Genomic DNA, 17,343 nt, shown 5'->3' on the forward strand with positions numbered 1-17,343 from the left:
AAGTGACCTGAGAGGAAACAGGAAATTGCAGGTTCAGCTCGCGCGCGTTGGTCAGGAGAAGAAGCAGGCACAGGAACGAGAGTGGGTGGGTGGGGGGTGTAGATGGCGTGCAGTTCTGGGCACCAGAGTTCTCAGAGGGAGGCAGTGTCTGGAGGGAACAGCCTTGATTCAGGGGATGGTCAGGAAACCTCTTACTTCAAAAACAGGAATTTATTGTAATTTAATATCATGGTCTGCACTCAGAGAAAGAAAGGAGAGATTCTGTGTTTGAAATATTAATTTGCAAGTCAAATGCAGAAGAGAGTCAAAAGAGAAAATTAAACTAGGTACACCCAGGAAAACACAATTAGAGATATAAACACCATAGTCTCCTGAGAGTCCTTGACTCCTGCATGTTTTTAAGTTTTGTTGAGCTATAATTGACAGACCAAAGCTGCACGCAGGTAGTGTGCACAGTCTGAACTTGGACATATGCAAATGACCATGAAACCATCACCACCATCAGGGTACCAGACACACCCATCATGAGCAAAGCTGATCAGGGATCCTCTGGAGTGGTGAGCTGCTGGCCGTGGGCTCATTCCTGGTAGGGAGAGGCAGGGTGTTTAGGAAAGGGTCCGCTGGGCATAGTACTCCCACGAGCAGAGCAAGGCTGCAGGGTAGACAAACCTGGGATGCTTGCTCAGATTTTTTTTTAAATGGAAAAAACATTAAAACAGGAAGTTTTGATCATTACGGAGAAAAAAATCAGGTAACTATAATAGTGTCTCCTTAGTTTCTGTTCAGTGTTATCTAAAATCTACTTAAAAAATATTACTTGTATGTAGAGATACCCTACTTGTGTCTACAAAATGTCTATTTTGAAAGAATTTTAGAGGGGGAAAAATAGAATCCTTTGGGGATTATGTTGATAGTTCAGCAAAGTGTATAGTAGCAAGATACCCATTTTTAAAGCCTGCTGCTGCTGCTAAGTCACTTCAGTCGTGTCCGGCTCTGTGCGACCCCATAGACAGCAGCCCATCAGGCTCCACCATCCCTGGGATTCTCCAGGCAAGAACACTGGAGTGGGTTGCCATTGCCTTCTCCATTTTAAAGCCTAAGAATGTGTTATTCTGTTGGGCCCAAATCTAAAAGTTAAATGAGTTTTATAACTGCATCCTGCTGCAGCTGCTAAGTCGCTTCAGTCGTGTCCAACTCTATGTGACCCCTTAGACGGCAGCCCACCAGTCGCCTAGTCGTGTCCTACTGTTAGCGACCCCATGGACTGCAGCCTACCAGGCTCCTCCCTCCATAGGATTTTCCAGGCAAGAGTACTGGAGTGGGGTGCCATTGCCTTCCTAGTGGATTAGAAAACTGAGAGGCTCTGGGGCACTGAATGCACAGAGTCTGTGAACTCAGTCAGCCATGCTGTCTGCAGGGGACAATTGCATGTCTTCCTGGTGAAACTGAGCTTTCATTGTGGATCTGATTTGTTGTTGTTGTTCAGTTGCTAAGTCATGTCTGACTCTTTGCAACCCCGTGGACTACATACAGCACGCTAGCCTTCCCTGTCCTTCACTATCTCCCAGAGTTTGCTCAAACTCATGTCCATTGAGTTGGTGATGCCATCCAACCATCTCATCCTCTGTGTCCCCTTCTCCTCCTGCCCTCAATCTTTGCCAGCATCAGGGTCTTTTCCAGTGAGTCGGCTCTTCACATCAGATGGCCAGAGTATTGGAGCTTCAGCTTCATCATCAGTCCTTCCAATGAGTATTCAGGGTTGCTTTCCTTTAGGATTAACCGGTTTGATCTCCTTGCTGTCCAAGGGACTCCCAAGTTGATGGGTTTTCTGATTCTCCTGGAACCTTCTCTGTGGTTATTTGAAGATAACTAAGTTAACCTCCTACATTCTTGGTTTATTTCAAATTCAATCTCATCCAAGAGTAGTGAGCAAGCCTGAGATTATATGTAAAAAATCGTGCCCGTCATGTGGGTTGCCATTTCCTTTTCTGGAGAATCTTCCTGACCCAGGGATCAAACCTGAGTTCCCTGTATCTCCTGCATTGTAGGCAGATTCTTTACCTGCTGAGCCACTGGGGAAGCCTGAATACCCTGTGGTGTAGCATAACTCAGGTGGCTGCGATCTGGGCCAAAGGTGGTCATTAAAGGAGTAAGAGGAGTGTGGAATAAGTGAGGCTTTTGATGATTGTTCATCAGCTTTCTTTTTTAAGAAAAACACCCAACACAGTGAACAGTGCTCTCACCATGCTGACACCTTGGCCTATCTGCTATCCGTTTACTTTCTCAGCAGAAGTTCCTGGAGTTGAGTTGCCTGTTCAGAAGTGATACCTGGTTACATCACCCCATTTGTAGTAGTTTAAGGGGCTGCACATGTACCCATACATCATCACTGTGTATTTTTAGTCTATTTAGTTTTTGCCAAATTCTGTTCAAAACACTCCCTCCATGTGAAGACTTCTGGGCTATTTGGCCACCGTGTCTGGCCGTCCTTTCAGGATGAGCTCAGAGAAGGGTTCCTTTTATATGATTGTCTCCTAACATCTCTTTACTCATCACCCTCTCCTGTGTCCTTGGCTGAACTGTGATATGCTGGTCACTTTCGTTGTCCTCCCAACTGAGGTGACAAATAAGCAGCTCTTATCTCTCGTGCTGGAGTGTGGCATCCTGGGGGCAGGGGTGGGGTCTGGATTACCGTGGGGTCTTTGGCCCTCCCATGGGACTCTTCCCCAGGGTGGGACTGCAGCTCCTGTGCTGAGAGAAGGCACAGACCAGGTGGGTGCCACCTTGGAACCACAGATCAGAGACATGCTGGCAGGACAATCACAGCACGTGTCAGATCACTGGATGAGTAAGACACACAGGTGAAGCTGGGAGGTGGCATCACAGACAGCCCGGGTGATGCGCATGGGAGCCCATGAGCTGGGTGATTCTTCTGGGTGTGGTCCTGCAGCTGCCCACCCCCTCTCGACCACCTCCCCTCACCACACACAGACACATATAAAACCCTCTCCAGCTCCTTAAGCCAACAGCTCAGAGCTGAATCCTTTGAGTGTTGGCAGAATGTTCTAGGTGTGTGTGTGTGTGTTAGGCTGCTTCCTCTTCTCTTGATGAGCACAATACTGCCTTCCTCACAGACCAGGGTGACATGCAGCTGTAGGTGTGGAGACTCTCGTTCTGGTGGGATAGGTCCATCCACAAGCATCGTGAGAGTGGACCACGTACCCAGGAGTGTGGTGACCACTGGTGTTATGTTGGGAAACACCAAGTGTGGTGCTGCCTTGGGAAGATGGCAGCAGGAATGCCAGCCTCAGTGTGGAAGGACGGGGTCTGCATGCCTGCGATGTCACTTCCCAGCTTCTCTCAGGGACGAGATGTCTGAGAACTGGCGGCCCCACCAGGGACCCGTGATGATGTTTTGGAGTGAAGGGTCTCCCTGCCTGTGAAGGGTGTCCTTTTCCCCTGGGCATGGTAAGTGAGTGTGCAGGAAAAGAGGTACCACACCTGCATCAAAACAACCTCCTCAAATTTAGGACGAGTTTATTTCCTTGATTGACGTGCATCTGGAAGAAATAGAAAATGGCTATTTCCGATTACCATTAATATGTACGGAGCCAACATTCGTGTATATTTTTCTCTCCTGCATTCACTCAAGGACTTGGAAAGAAATCACCCCCCTTGCATTTAGCACCATGTCTGTGTGCTTCATGGACTTCCCAGGTGGTGCTATGGGAAAGAACCCACCTGCCAACGCACAAGACATAAGAGACGCGGGTTAGATCCCTGGGTTGGGAAGATGCCCTGGAGGAGGAGATGGCAACCCACTGCAGTATTCTTACCTGGGAAATTCCACGGACAGAGGAACCTGACGAGCTTTAGTCCATGGGATCTCAAAGAGTCAGACATGACAGTGCACACACACACGCACACACACACGCGCACACACGCGCGCACACACACACACACACACACACACACACGCACTGTGTGATTTATTCCAAGAGCTGCTGGGTGCCCTGCAGATCCATCTGATTCAGTGGGGATTGATGGCCCACCATATCACTGCAGCACCTCAGCAGCTGGGGTGATGTCTCTATCCATCCAACTTAATTGCCAGATGCATTTATATTGGTCAACCAGTTGGCTGCAGTTTGTGTAGCTGGATTGTTAACATATATATTCTTTTGTTCAACTAATGACCTAAACTTTATAGCATATGGATAAAAAGTGTCCCCAAATGTAGAAAGGAAACTGACAGAGCATGTCAGTGTCTCATTAAACTAACTGGCCCTGGCCTCTGGGGATATCTGTGAGCAAGTCAGACAGAGTGGGCTTATCCCCATGCTGATGGCCCAGATCCATCAAGCGGTTATCTCGCCAGGAAGCAGCAGCCTTCTGTTTGCTTCTTAGGGAAACTCCAACTTTTAAACATTTCAAACAGAAAAAAAAAAAAAACAACACTCTGTGATGTGTGTGTGTGTGTGTGTGTGGTGGCGGGGAGGAGGGTGGTGGAGGAGGTGCTGCTTTTGCAAATATGACTTAATAGGCTGCAGCTAGCTTCTTGGAAGCCAAACCATCTTTTCAGTAATGTTGAAAAGCCTTTCCCTTTGACTGGAAATTCCTTTGATTTTAGAAGAACTCTGCGTAGAGTTTTGTGGCTCCATCGAGCCCCATGAGAGGGAGCATCTAGTGGGGAATTGTCTGATGACACAGAGGCATACATCATTTTAGCTCTTAGAATTGTATCAGAGACGAAGAACACATTCACATTCTAATTTAATGTCTTTCTGTGACTTTAATTATCATCTCAGAAATGAAGTGCTTTTTAGATTCTGTTGTCTTTTACTATGAAAGTGAAAGCGTTAGTTGCTCAATCATGTCCTACTCTCTGTGACCCCACAGACTATAGCCTGCCAGGCTCCTCTGTCCATGGGATTCTCCAGGCAAGAATACTGAAATGGGTAGCCATTCCCTTCTCCAGGGTACCTTCCTGGACGAGGGATTGAACTGGGGTCTCCTGCATTGCAGACTGATTCTTTACTGTCTGAGGCACCAGGCACCAGCAGATTGTATCCGATATAAGAGAAGAATCACAGATTTTGTTAGAATCATAGGGTAATTGAGAATGGTCATCTACTGGAGGGGTAGTTGTGTTTCTGACTTGTTCACTGATATTATCTTACGTAGCCAGACATTACGTAAAAATTACATAGACATTATCTTATACGTTTCCATCCATTTTCTTTGGAAAGCATAAAACTGGGTCTATAAACTTTCACTTGTATTAATTGTACCCCAGCTGGGTTATGGTTTGCTGTTTTGTTTTGATTTTGGAGCTGAGAGCAAGGAGGATGATGTGGGGTCTGAATGAAGAGAACCAGGCTTCCGTGTTTGAGGTCACTTGGGGAGGAGGTTGTGCTTGTGACGGCTGCACATACATTAGTGGTGTTTGTCACTGAATCTAGGGAAAAATGGGCACTGTTTTAGGGCATGAGGATGGAGTGGGCTCATCGATGGTTCAGAAAAAGCTGGTATTATTTCACCTCCGTCTTCAGATGCAGGCCTTCCGCTCAGCTCCCCACTTCCTCTGGGACAGAGCTGCTGGGAAGGGGTGCCGACAGTGACAAGCCCGCCCATTCCTCATGTGCTCTTTGCTCTGTGCATATCCATCCCCACAGCACACAGCAGAGGGGCTTCCATCACCTCTACAGCCTTGGTCACGAGGGTAAATGCGCTGAAGCCCTTGTGTGCCAAGCACATCGTTGGGTGTGTGGAGAGTTGGAAAAGGGGTGACATTGTCTTCACTCTGAAAGACCTGAAATCTCGCTTGTGCTTACTTACATTCAGATTCAGTAGGTATGAATAGTAGTGTAAATGATTATATTATTTAATGGGTTGGTAGAGAAAGAAACTGTATATTAAATTATGCATGGAGACGTCCGACACAGGGCTTTAGGGGAAGGGCTAATAAATTCAATAAACCATCAGCAGTAAGAATAGAAGAGTTTTCTTTGAGCCAAAGTGAGGACTACAGCCCGGAAGCCTGATTCCCAGATGACTCTGAGAAACTGCTCCGGAGAAGCAGGGTTCTCAGCACAGTTTTATATCTTGTCAGAACAAAGAGCATTCAACAAGCCAGGGATACATTTCTTCAAGGGTTCAAATCACAGACCAGCCTGACGTCCACGGAGAATCAGCATGACCTTGGCACCTGGGAGGGAGACTTCCCATCAAAGGAGGACCAGCACTGGCGTCCCAGGAAGGGAGGCATTTAATCTTTATTTTGAATGTGGACAATTCTTCACTTCTGGTCAGTGCGTGCTTTTCTTTGATAATTAAAGCAGATGTACAGTGTATGTTTGGTAGGCCACAAACAGGCTGTTCTAGTTAGCATCCAATTCGAGTCAACTCATTCAAGTGAACTCACAATGACTTCCCCAGACCTCAATATGTGACCATTTATTTTTTTATTTTGAAAAACAGGCTGGTAGAGATTTAATGTTATATACCATATAGTTCCCCTCTTAAGCGTGTACAGTTCAGTGGGTTTTCGTACATTCGCAAGTATGCAGCCATCAGCCCAGTCAACTGTAGAACGTTTTCATCACCTCAGAAAGAAACCCCTTTAGCTGTCACCCCACTAACCCACCAAAGTACCAGCAGGAAACTGAGAACCAGAGGGCAAAGTAGCTTTGTTGGAGTTTTGTTACATTGCTTGAAAAACAGATAACGACACAGAAGGTATCACACTTCAGTCTATCTGTAGTTCAGTAGGTCCCCTACACGCGAACCTTCACGTTGCAGACTTTCAAAGATGCAAATGTGCGTTCCATAAACATCAGGCATGAGCGACATTGCACTTGGCCCTTCATCTCCAGTTGCTGACGACCCTTCAGCTCTACCATCTCCCACCCCCTCTCCCCACTCCAGTTAGTAACTCTTCTTGTCTGGTCTCTTGATGCCAGGCCCTGTGTGCCAGCGGTTGTACTGGACTACTGTACTTTTCAAAGGTACTGTACTATAAGATGCAAGTGTTTTCTTTGTTTTCTTTTATGCACTGTTTGTGTGAAAAGTATGATAAACCTATTACAGTACAGGACTATATAGCCAATTGTCACTTGGGTACCTAGGCTATCTGCTGAACTTAGAACAAATTGGACTTAACAAATACGCTCTCGGTATATAGCTCATTGTATGTAAGGGATATATTTACCTATTCAGTTTAGTTAGACACTCTGGGGATGAGTGTGCATGTGTAAATGAACTGAAGAGTTTGGGTGTTCACTGTGACACTGATCTAGTCTCATGCTCCCGACACATCCTCTTGGTTGGGGCCCACTTTGGTCCCATGTTTGGCTGCAAGGTGGGTAGAATCATAAGGTTGCATCAAGGCTCTTGTGGGCCGAGAACTTAGACCCATCTTCGTGGAGCTGGGAGCCCCTCTGTGGGAACAGCCTCCCAACACACACATCTCAAGTGTCTCAGCTGGAACTTCCTTCTCCCCTTCTCTCTCCCCCTGACCCCAGTCTGGTACCAGCCCTAGCCCTGCAGTCAGGTGTCTGGTGAGTTCTCTCTTGGTCCTCGTTACAAGCTCAGCATCAAGGCGCTCTGCCCTTAGGCAGCGTGGTCCTGCCAGACAAGGTGGGCCTGGCAGGTGCTGGCGGCACCGACCCACTACCAGCCTGTAAACGGCAGGCTTGATTCTTTGGCAGTGGCACAAGAGGTTGCGAGAGGTGGTAACCCGATACATGTGGTTGTTGGTGAATTCATTTCCTCTGAAAGTACCAGGTGGAATCAAAGGTTGTGATTTGGGCTTCTCTGAACAGGCAAACGAATCCTCTTAATCTTGCACTTTCTTTAATCAAACTGCAAGATGAACAATATTCACTTAGCATGCTAAGTGTGTCCTTGAACATGAAATGAAAACTGTTCATTATAATTAAGAAGGAGGAAATGGGGAACTGTGCTTGAAGTCCCAAAGAATCATTTAAAAAAATAGATGATTCGGCAAATGTTCACTTACTGCCTGTTGTGTTTGGTGCTGTAAAGCAGGTCCCAAACACTGGATAGCTCAGAGCCCAGCTGTGGAGACAGAAGTGCATAGCTGACTGCATTTCAGATGAGGCTTTATCTGAAGAAGCACTATGACGATGGCCTCGATCAGCTTGAAGAACGAGTTACAGATACAGCTTTGCAGTAGGCTTGGCTGACTGCTGTCATAGTTCATTTCCTCTGGGGGTGCACATGCCTTAAGGCCCATGTCCTCTTTACACAAACCCCCGTGGGTGTTCACTATACCAGGTGTGCCCACCAGCCCAGGACCTCCTGCCCCATGTGCTTGATGGCTGGCCATATCTCTCTTGATGGCAGGCCGTAAAGTCCTCTGTCCAGGACTTTAGCAGGTGTCCAGAGCCATCAAGAATCATTTTCATGCTCTGTTTGGGGAGTGGTAGAATGCTATTTTTTTTTTCCAGTAGCCTTTATTTTTAGAAGTTTTAGGCTCACAGGAAATGAAGGAAAGGTCCGGATATCCCCCTGTCCCCCTGCCCCACACATGCATGGCTTCCCCACTACCAACATCTATCGCCCACCAGCCACAGCTGACGGTAGGATTCACTCTTAGTGTTGTACGTCCTATGGGTTTGGATGAATGTGTCTCCTGGTTTACACACGTTTACTTGTGTGGTCATGAAAAGGGAAGCATATTATTTCCTGCTATTGAGACCAAGAATTAGTGGTTTTTATTAAATATGCATTGCGCTGCATGCGTGCTCAGTCATGTCTGACACTTTGCAACCCCATGGACTGTAACCCACTAGGCTCCTCTGTCCATGGATTTTCCAGGCAAGAAGACTGAAATGGGTGGCCATTTCCTTCTCCAGTTTATTAAATATAAGCTTTAGCTTTGAGACAGGTCTGTGTTATTTAAAAGAAAAACCTTTGTTTAGTTCACTTCTATTCCCACCCAACAAATCCCACTCTCAAATTTTTTTTTAAAAAGGGCAGGAGAAAGAGACATTGATTTGTGCACTAACCCCCTAGGCATGGGAACCTGTCCTGGCTACCAGTATCCCTGGGCCTCTCAGCACTCTTGGCTGTTTGGATTAGGACTGGGGTGAAGGTCACTGGTGAAATGGCTGCCTTCTTTTTGCAGAGTATGAGCAGTTACAGCTTGCCCTACTTGTTGATCATTAACCAGGTGGGGGCCTTTGTTCCAGGCACAGGTGATGGGCAGGTGTGATTAAGGTCATTCTCTTAAGCACCATGGTCGTCATTCATTTTCAGCCTTGCAGCATCTCATGATGCCTGGTCCTGATGGAGCCGTCAGCTTGCTCTGAGACATCAAAACTCAAGCCCTTCTCAGCTTTCCTCCTGACTGTATTTCCTATACCCACCTGCCCTGGATCTGAGGCCAGGCATGCTGTTTTGAAATAGTAGTGAAATTTACAGTGGGGAGTAGTTAATGTATGTTAGCTTCAAGGAAGCAGACACTCCTGAGAGGGTCTTGGGGGCCTTAATAAAGCATTTCAAGGAAGCAGAGTATCGAATTTATGCTTTTTGTGCTAAAAACATTAAGGTATTTAAATGTGTTATTCTAATCCCTCTTGCAGCCTGGGAACAGGAGGATCCTGTATCTTTTATTTGAATCCCAGCTTTCCTCAACTGCGCCTAGTATAGGAAGAAACAGACGCTAACCAGTCGACTTCAGTGAATATAAAACTCAGTGTCATTCACAACATACAACCTAGTAAAGTTTTTATAAATTGCAGTTGCCCAGATCTTAATCGATTTGACACCATTTGGTGTCAGTGTTGGATTTTCAGAAGCCAGCCTCCTGTCTGAGCACCTCTTGAGTTGCTCTGTGATAAAATTGTCATGGACACAAGTGCAGATGATAAATCCTGAACCCACAAGCTGGGTATCCTGATTTCAAAGGGAGCCCTTTCTCAATTGCAGCGTAAGCTGATCTTCAGCTGGGGTGTCCTCCCTTTACCAAGAGCACTTCTGAAAGCCTAAGTTGCTCAGGCAGCACTTACAGCCCTGGTGCAGGATCAGGTTATAAAGGTTTTGTTCTCTTAATAAAGAAGATCAGGTTCCCTCTGACTCGCGCTGTGGGATGCCTGGTCTTTCCCCTCGGAGGCTGGGGAGCAAGATGGGCCATTAGGGAGCAGGTAGTCACTGAGGTCAGTGATAAATATTAATAGATGGCCTCATCTCCACATTAGGTGATAGCATCCTTCCTTTTAAAATTCCTGTTTATTGAGGAAACTTTCAGTATTTGTAATCAAGATGCAGAGGTCATATAAAGATGACCTCAGAGGACCAGAAAATCTGGTCTTGAAAATTTTCATCCTTAAACCTTGGGTAATGCATCCCAGTGAAAGTTCCCCGGGCGAGTTTGTTTTTCAAGGTCCAACACTAAACGTAGGAGAATCTGTATTTTGTGCTGTGTGTGTGTGTGTGTGTGTGTGTGTGTGTGTGTATACAGCTCTAAGATAGTCAGGGACCCCTCCAGATTTTATATGATTATTAAATATTAAATATCAAATGAGGTGAGTGAACCTTTTAAACAACAAGGATATTATCAGTAGAAAAGGTTGATGTATTGTTATAGCAGTCAGTTTATATATTTATATAAAAAATACTATTTAGTATTTTTTAAAAGCCTCTCAAGTTCTTTTTTTGCTTCTGTCCTCCCTTCCTGATTTTGCCCCCTCCCTCCCCTTCCTCCCTCTTTTCCTCCTTTTTGGTAGAGTTTGAAGATGAGCTCAACTTCAGCTTTTGAGAGTTGAGTTGTACCTGAAGCGTCTTTTCTGAAGTGTGGAATCATTTTTACTTACCATTTATGGAAAATGAATACTTAGACCATGTTGAAAATCATCTTTGTACCTGTAGGATGCTGCAGAAATGTTACACTTTCTGCAGTTTGAATTTAATATATGCCCACATATATGTGTTAAGTTCCTAAAGTGATTGTAGAATTGTCCCAGCAGGTTATAAAGCGAGATGACAGGGCTCCTGCCTGCGTCCCCCCACGCCCCGCATAGCCAGATTTGTCATATTGTGCCCAAAGCCCACACTCAACCTCCGCTGACGTCAGAGGGAGACCACCTTATGGCTGAAACTGGCAAAATACAGGAAGTGTTATCAAAATGTGTGCATTTCAACCGTACCAAAATAAGTAACGGTGCTAGCACACCTGGGTTCTTGGCTTCATTTCTTAGCAAACCCAGTGGCATGTTGGCCTGTGTGTCATAGCGTTAGCTGGACAGCATCAGGGCTCATCGTTAATTCATGCAGCTGTTTGTCACCAGTAATGAGATTCCGCGTTTCATTCAGTCAGCAAGTTTAGTGCTTACTCTCCTAGCCCCTGCGTTGATCATTCTTAGTGCAAAGGCACTGAAGTGTTGGAGGTTTCAATAGCGTGTGATTTCAGACTGAAATCCTTGTGCAGAGAGCAAACACCCGGCGAAGTGCTTAAATAGACCTTGTTTGGAGGACTTGCATCACCTGACATCCCGAGACTGTTTGTAGAGACTTGGTGAGCCAGTGTCTGCTCCACCCTCTAAGTGCTTGTTTAAGATGATACTCAGGGCCTCACCATCGGCTTATCATAGTCAAAGCACAGTGATGGAGAGAGGCCTGGGGTTGGGGGGGAGGGGGAGTGGGAAGAGACCAGGCTCACGTGCTAGCCCCAGGAGAGCCCTACGAGAGGCCTAAGAGCGCTGGCAGCTATACGTCACTAGGAGCTGTCACAAAAAGCCTGTAGTAAGTCTATAATGTTTCCAGGAATGTTGGTAGGAAACAGAATCAAGACCTTTGGCTTGTTTAGTCAGGAAGCTTGTAAACAGCGTCCATTCCTAGACCACAGGCAGTGGGGGGAGGGGGTGCTTTTATCTACTTCTGAGGGTGTCAAGTTTAGATCTTACAGAGGCGTCTGGTCATTTTTTGAATGCTTTCATTCACCATGTTTCTAGGTCTGTTACTTATACAGAAATTAACGTATTTTTGTGTAGGTTGAAGAGTATTTTTCCCCCTGTTATTCATAGTATGGTTGCTGCTGCTGCTGCTAAGTCGCTTCAGTCGTGTCTGACTCCGTGCAACCCCATAGACGGCAGCCCACCAGGCTCCCCCGTCCCTGGGATTCTCCAGGCAAGAACACTGGAGTGGGTTGCCATTTCCTTCTCCAATGCATGAAAGTGAAAAGTGAAAGTGAAGTCGCTCAGTCATGTCCGACTCTTAGTGACCCCATGGACTGCAGCCTACCAGGCTTCTCCATCCATGGGATTTTCTAGGCAAGAGTACTGGAGTGGGGTGCCATTGCCTTCTCCCATAGTATGGTTAGAGATGTAATTAATCTTAGAACCGCGATTGTGGTAGTTAGTCCCCATGGATTGAAAGTCCACTGTGTGAATCGTTGGATTAGCAGTGAGGGGTGAGGGCCAGGCAGGATGAGGAAGGAAAGGTGAAAGAGACAAACACACCCCGCAGAAAGGATGTGCTCAGTCACACTGAGTATCTATCAATAAGGGTTCATAGAAGTAAATGCAATTTAGGGACTAGCACTTAAAGTGCTGGTGGCCCCCCTTGGGGTCTCTCATCCTTCCTGCTCTTTTATGAGGTCAGAGAAGGAATAGTAACTTCAGTCCTATGGCATTTTGTAGAAAACCTCCCCTTTTATATTACCAGTCAGATGTGGTTTTGAAATTTTTTAACTTCTATTTTATACTGGAGTGTAATTTACAATGTTGTGTTAGTTCCGAGTGTGCAATACAGAGTCAAACATGACTGACACAACTTAGCACACACGCACCATATACTAGTCATTTTGAAAAGTAAAAGTGAAAGTGTTAGTCGCTCAGTCGTGTCCACTCTTTGCGACCCCATGGACTGTAGCCCACCAGGCTCCTCTGTCCATGGAATTCTCTAGGCAAGAATACTGGAGTGGGTAGCCATTCCCTTCTCTAGGGAATCTTCCCAACCCAGGGATCAAACCCGGGTCTCCTGCATTCCACGCAGATTCTTTACCATCTGAGCCACCATGTTTTATTATCTGGTTTTATACTCTGAACAAACACTTCATCATAACTGATGGTGCCGTGTTTTAGACCCCATAGATTTATACTGCTCTTTCCCCCAGGTGGGCTAGGGAAAAGAGCCCACTGTCTTTGACTTTCCGTGGAAATAGCCCCTCTCAGGTACCGGTTGCACACCATCTCCTTTGGGGCAGGGCTTCTACAAGTTCAGTCTCTGTGGACCTTCTGTCCTGGGATTGCCCGTCTTCAGCCCTTCTGCCTTGGCTGCCCTTCAAACGCTGCCTCCATCTCCAGGGTGGAGATGGAGACCTCTTTCTTCTTTCCTCTCACACTAGTCCTCTTTTCTGCATTTCTCAAGCCTTGCCAATTTTTCATTCCCTTTTCTGAAAGCAGGTTTTGTAGAAAATTCCCTTGCCCACCCTAAGTTACATGTTATGGACGGCAAAGCAAAATGAATCTGTGCTAGTTTTCTGATTTATTGGGAAGACCTATCCCAAGACCTCTGTGAGCATCTCGGCTGCCTTTATCATCTGGGAGGGCAGGCATGCCCCAGAGGAGTTTGCATGTATGGCTCCCGCCCGGCAGTGTCATTACCGAGAGGCTGTGTTTTGAGTTAGCTTGAGTTGTGTATTTCATTTGTGAAGCTGGCACATACTTGAAAGCCGCAAGCTACTGTTTTCTGAAAGCTTCTTTGCACATGAGCCTAAAACCGTCTGTATTGGATTTGGAAATTATCCAGTAACAGCCCTTTTAATGCAGCGAAATGTAGATTACAGCTGTTTCCTCTGGAAGGACCCGTAGAGTCCTAACTCGTCTCTCTCCTCCTCTAGGGTGTCTCCTCTGCAGAAGTCGGAGATAGTGGATGTGGTGAAGAAGCGGGTGAAAGCCATCACCCTGGCCATCGGGGATGGTGCCAATGATGTAGGCATGATCCAGACGGCCCACGTGGGTGTAGGCATCAGTGGGAACGAGGGCATGCAGGCCACCAACAACTCGGATTACGCCATCGCTCAGGTGAGCCACGTGGTTGACCGGCCGTCATATGCAGTTGACAGAGTCCACTGGGCATGAAGGCCAGCTGGCACTTGACCTTCAGTCCAGTCCTTCAGCTGCCCCTTTGGAGGTGGCATAGAGGAGAACCCACTGGTGTAGCTGGGTTTCTCTCTCAGCTTCATCTTGTGTAGTTACGAGGCCCTGTCCTGTGGTTTGGGTTTCTTTTTCAGCTGTGGGAAGGGCCGGGCTTTCTGTCATCCAGCTGAGAGGTCATTTCCAACAGGTGGATCTCTGATTTTATGATAATAATCTCTTCCCCTAAACCCTGCAACTGCTGCATGTTCTCTTCCAGCATCCTCTGTGCCCAAGGATGGCTGTGCTTGTAGTATCTGTTCTCTGTATCCCCCTCCTGGCATCTCCTCTCTTCCAGAAGATGCTGGAACCCTCTCTCTCACGTGGCATGTAAGGTCGGGGGAATCAGTGATTGACAGACACCACCCTCTTGGCTGTGCCATGAGGGGCACAGGCCACTGCTGTCAGGTGAGCTGTCAGGAGCAGGAACCCCAGGCTTGGGCAGCAGTTCCCTCCACCCCTCACCGTGGTCAGCAGCACAAAGCTTTTGGCAGTTCAATTCAGCAGAGGCTCCTGACATACTTAGTAGTTCCTGTCCTAGCAGTCGGAGACCGAACGGAATGTCCAGTTCTCAGTGACAGCCCCAAAGTGAAGGGAAATGGCCAAGCTCTTGGCCCCCTGGGATTTGCATCTAGACCACTTTTGCTCCCTGACCATCCGGGAAATCTAGGTGTCTCAGAGAACACAGGCCATTTCCTCCTGTCTCCGATCACAGTGTGCTGGGATTAAGTGCCTGCTTGTTGGCTCGAGTCCCCTCGTGTTCCTCTGTGTTCAGTCTTTGGGAGAATGCATTAACCTTGTCACATGAGCATGAGTAATCATGGCCTTTTCCTCCTTGACTCTGAAATCTGGGGCTGCATGTTAAGTGTGGAAGAACTTGTTGCAAGCCTAGGAATGCAGACTGGCCTTCTGCATTTTTAAGGCCCCACTTCTCAGAGGTGGGCCTCTGCTTAGATGCCATCTCAAATCCCCACCGCCTGCCACCTGCCAGCTAGTGGTTTTGCAAACACAGAGAACAGCGGGATCCTTATAAGTCCAAAAAGTGCACAAAATCAACCTTGTTCCTTTTGTCGATTTCAAATGAATCCTCAAGATGATGACTGACATAGGTAGGAGAAGGAATTCCGACTTTATAGGTGGGAAAACTGGGCTTCCTTTATAAGCAGTGACCTACCGCGGGTCCCAGCCCCCAGGGTCAGAGAACAGCGGAGCTGCACACGACCTTGGGGAACTAGCCCCGCACACCTGCCTGGTTCCTTTCCAGAGTCGACTGCCCCAAGGCCTGTGGGACTCGTGCTTCCTGCAGGCTGTCGGCACCTGGAGATGTTATGCACCCCAGCATTATTAAATACTTGAGTTATAGCATCATATGGCTGGCAGGGGTCTTCAGAGGTTTCCTAGGAGCTCCAGGCAAATATTTGTCCGTCTTTTTCTTGGAAATGTCAAGGGAAGGGAGATTCCGTGACCTGCTTTATTGAAACTGGACTAATAGGATGTGGGATCTGGAGCGGTTGGTCTCTTCAAATTAAAGGCAAATCAAAACGACAAGCAAATCAAAATGAAAGGGCAGATGCAGAAGAGAGCAGGGCTTTGTGATTCTGTTTGGGGCTTTTCTTGTCCATCCAGCCTACATCACCTATGCTGGAGGAGCTGATGGACAGCCCCAAAGACTGAACACGGACGAACACCAGGGGTCTCTAGCCAACAAGCATCCCTGCATGGCCCCCCTACCCTCCGTCCACCATCCTGTTCAGGTGTAGACAGAGATCCCATTATTTCAGGTCTGCGTTCTGCTTACTGCATACCCCCCTCACCAGGATGTTTCCTCTGCCATAATTGCTAGGTAGGACATGCCACAACTGACCGAGTTCCTTTGGTTGAAGTTAATAAAGTGATAAACGTCTTTGGTCAAAGTTCATGGCTTAGCACTTGATCTGTTTATTTCAATGTGGATGAGCACGTTTTTGATTGGATTCTTGAGAATGTGCCCTGGAAAGTAATATCCAGAAGGGAAAAAAGGTTAGCTCAAAGACTTGTCCTCGGGAAAATGATGAAGTCGGCAAAGCCCTGGTTCTGTTTCTCCCCAGCTGACCTAAGCTGTGTCCACGGGGTGGCCCCAGGCTGCCAGCCGGCCCGTTGGGGCCTTACTGTGCGGGGCCAGCCCGTGTCATGCTGTGTCTCCAGCCTTCTGCTGCCTGTTCTCCTTGGAGAGAGTCATTTCTGCCCCCTGCCTCCTTAATGTTTTTTGAGCAGCCTCATGAAAACAGCATTTTGATTTAGGATTTTGTTTTGTTTTGTTTTCTGAAAAGAAATCACTGTAGCACTAAGCCAGGGCCTTCTGGATGGTTCCAGCAGATGTTCTCTGTACTCATGGAAGGTTGAACGCCAGGGGGTCCAGGTCAAACACAAGCTTCCTCTTTATTTGTTTAGCCATTCCCCTTGGAATCCTTGATGACCCTGTATGGGAAGCTTTATTTCTCCACGTGTACCCACTCCTGCCACTCCAGAATCTCATTCAGCTTTTGGAGCCACACAGAGACAAGCCATCTGCAGAAACTTGCCCAGATGTGGTTCACGTGGCTTGAGCTCCTGTCCTTAGTATTAACACCAGATATTATGTGGCCTCCTCTCGAAAAAGTGTTTAAAAAATACTATATCTTTGGCTAGTTTTCCTTTTCTGTAGATGGTTAAATGTAATTTCAAAAGTAACCTAAAGTTAATAGGAAGTTGACAACGGCAGAACTCCTAGTATCTGTGCATGGTCCTCTCTCCTGGGAGAGTGACGGATTTGAGTTTGTGGGCTGCCCTGCGACTCAGAACAGGAGATAAGGTTTTAGTTCAAGGCAACCAAGGAGGACTCAGTGCCAGGAGAGGCTAACTGAATACACAGGAACCGTGAAGTGAAGCAGGATCACCCCTAACAATGCATACCGCCAGAACACGCCCAGACTACGACCCCCAAAACAGCCCATCTCCCTCCCTCCGGCTCCTTGTTCACACTTTTGGAGGCTTTTGTGAAATAGGACCCAGAAGGCAAAGCCAGGCTAAGGGGAGGCTGAGGAGATAGGATTGGAGTGGTGTCCAAAGACCCCCTGCCCCGAGGAGGATTTGAGTATTTTATTGGAATATTGTTGAATATTTCAGACTGCGAGAGCTAAGCCATTACATCACTCTCAACTTGGTG

General features: G+C 47.1%; 1 protein-coding gene across 1 annotated transcript in view; it reads left to right on the forward strand.

Annotated features, from left to right (window-relative positions):
• Positions 1-17,343, forward strand: part of ATP8A2 (ATPase phospholipid transporting 8A2) — a 465,925-nt gene that overhangs the window by 250,810 nt on the left and 197,772 nt on the right. The window contains exon 26 of the mRNA XM_018056568.1: positions 13,865-14,048. Within this exon, the coding sequence (XP_017912057.1) occupies positions 13,865-14,048 (184 nt within the window). The remainder of the gene's footprint in view (positions 1-13,864; positions 14,049-17,343) is intronic.

This window comes from Capra hircus, chromosome 12, assembly GCF_001704415.2.
Source record: "Capra hircus breed San Clemente chromosome 12, ASM170441v1, whole genome shotgun sequence".
NCBI classification, from domain to species: domain Eukaryota; kingdom Metazoa; phylum Chordata; class Mammalia; order Artiodactyla; family Bovidae; genus Capra; species Capra hircus.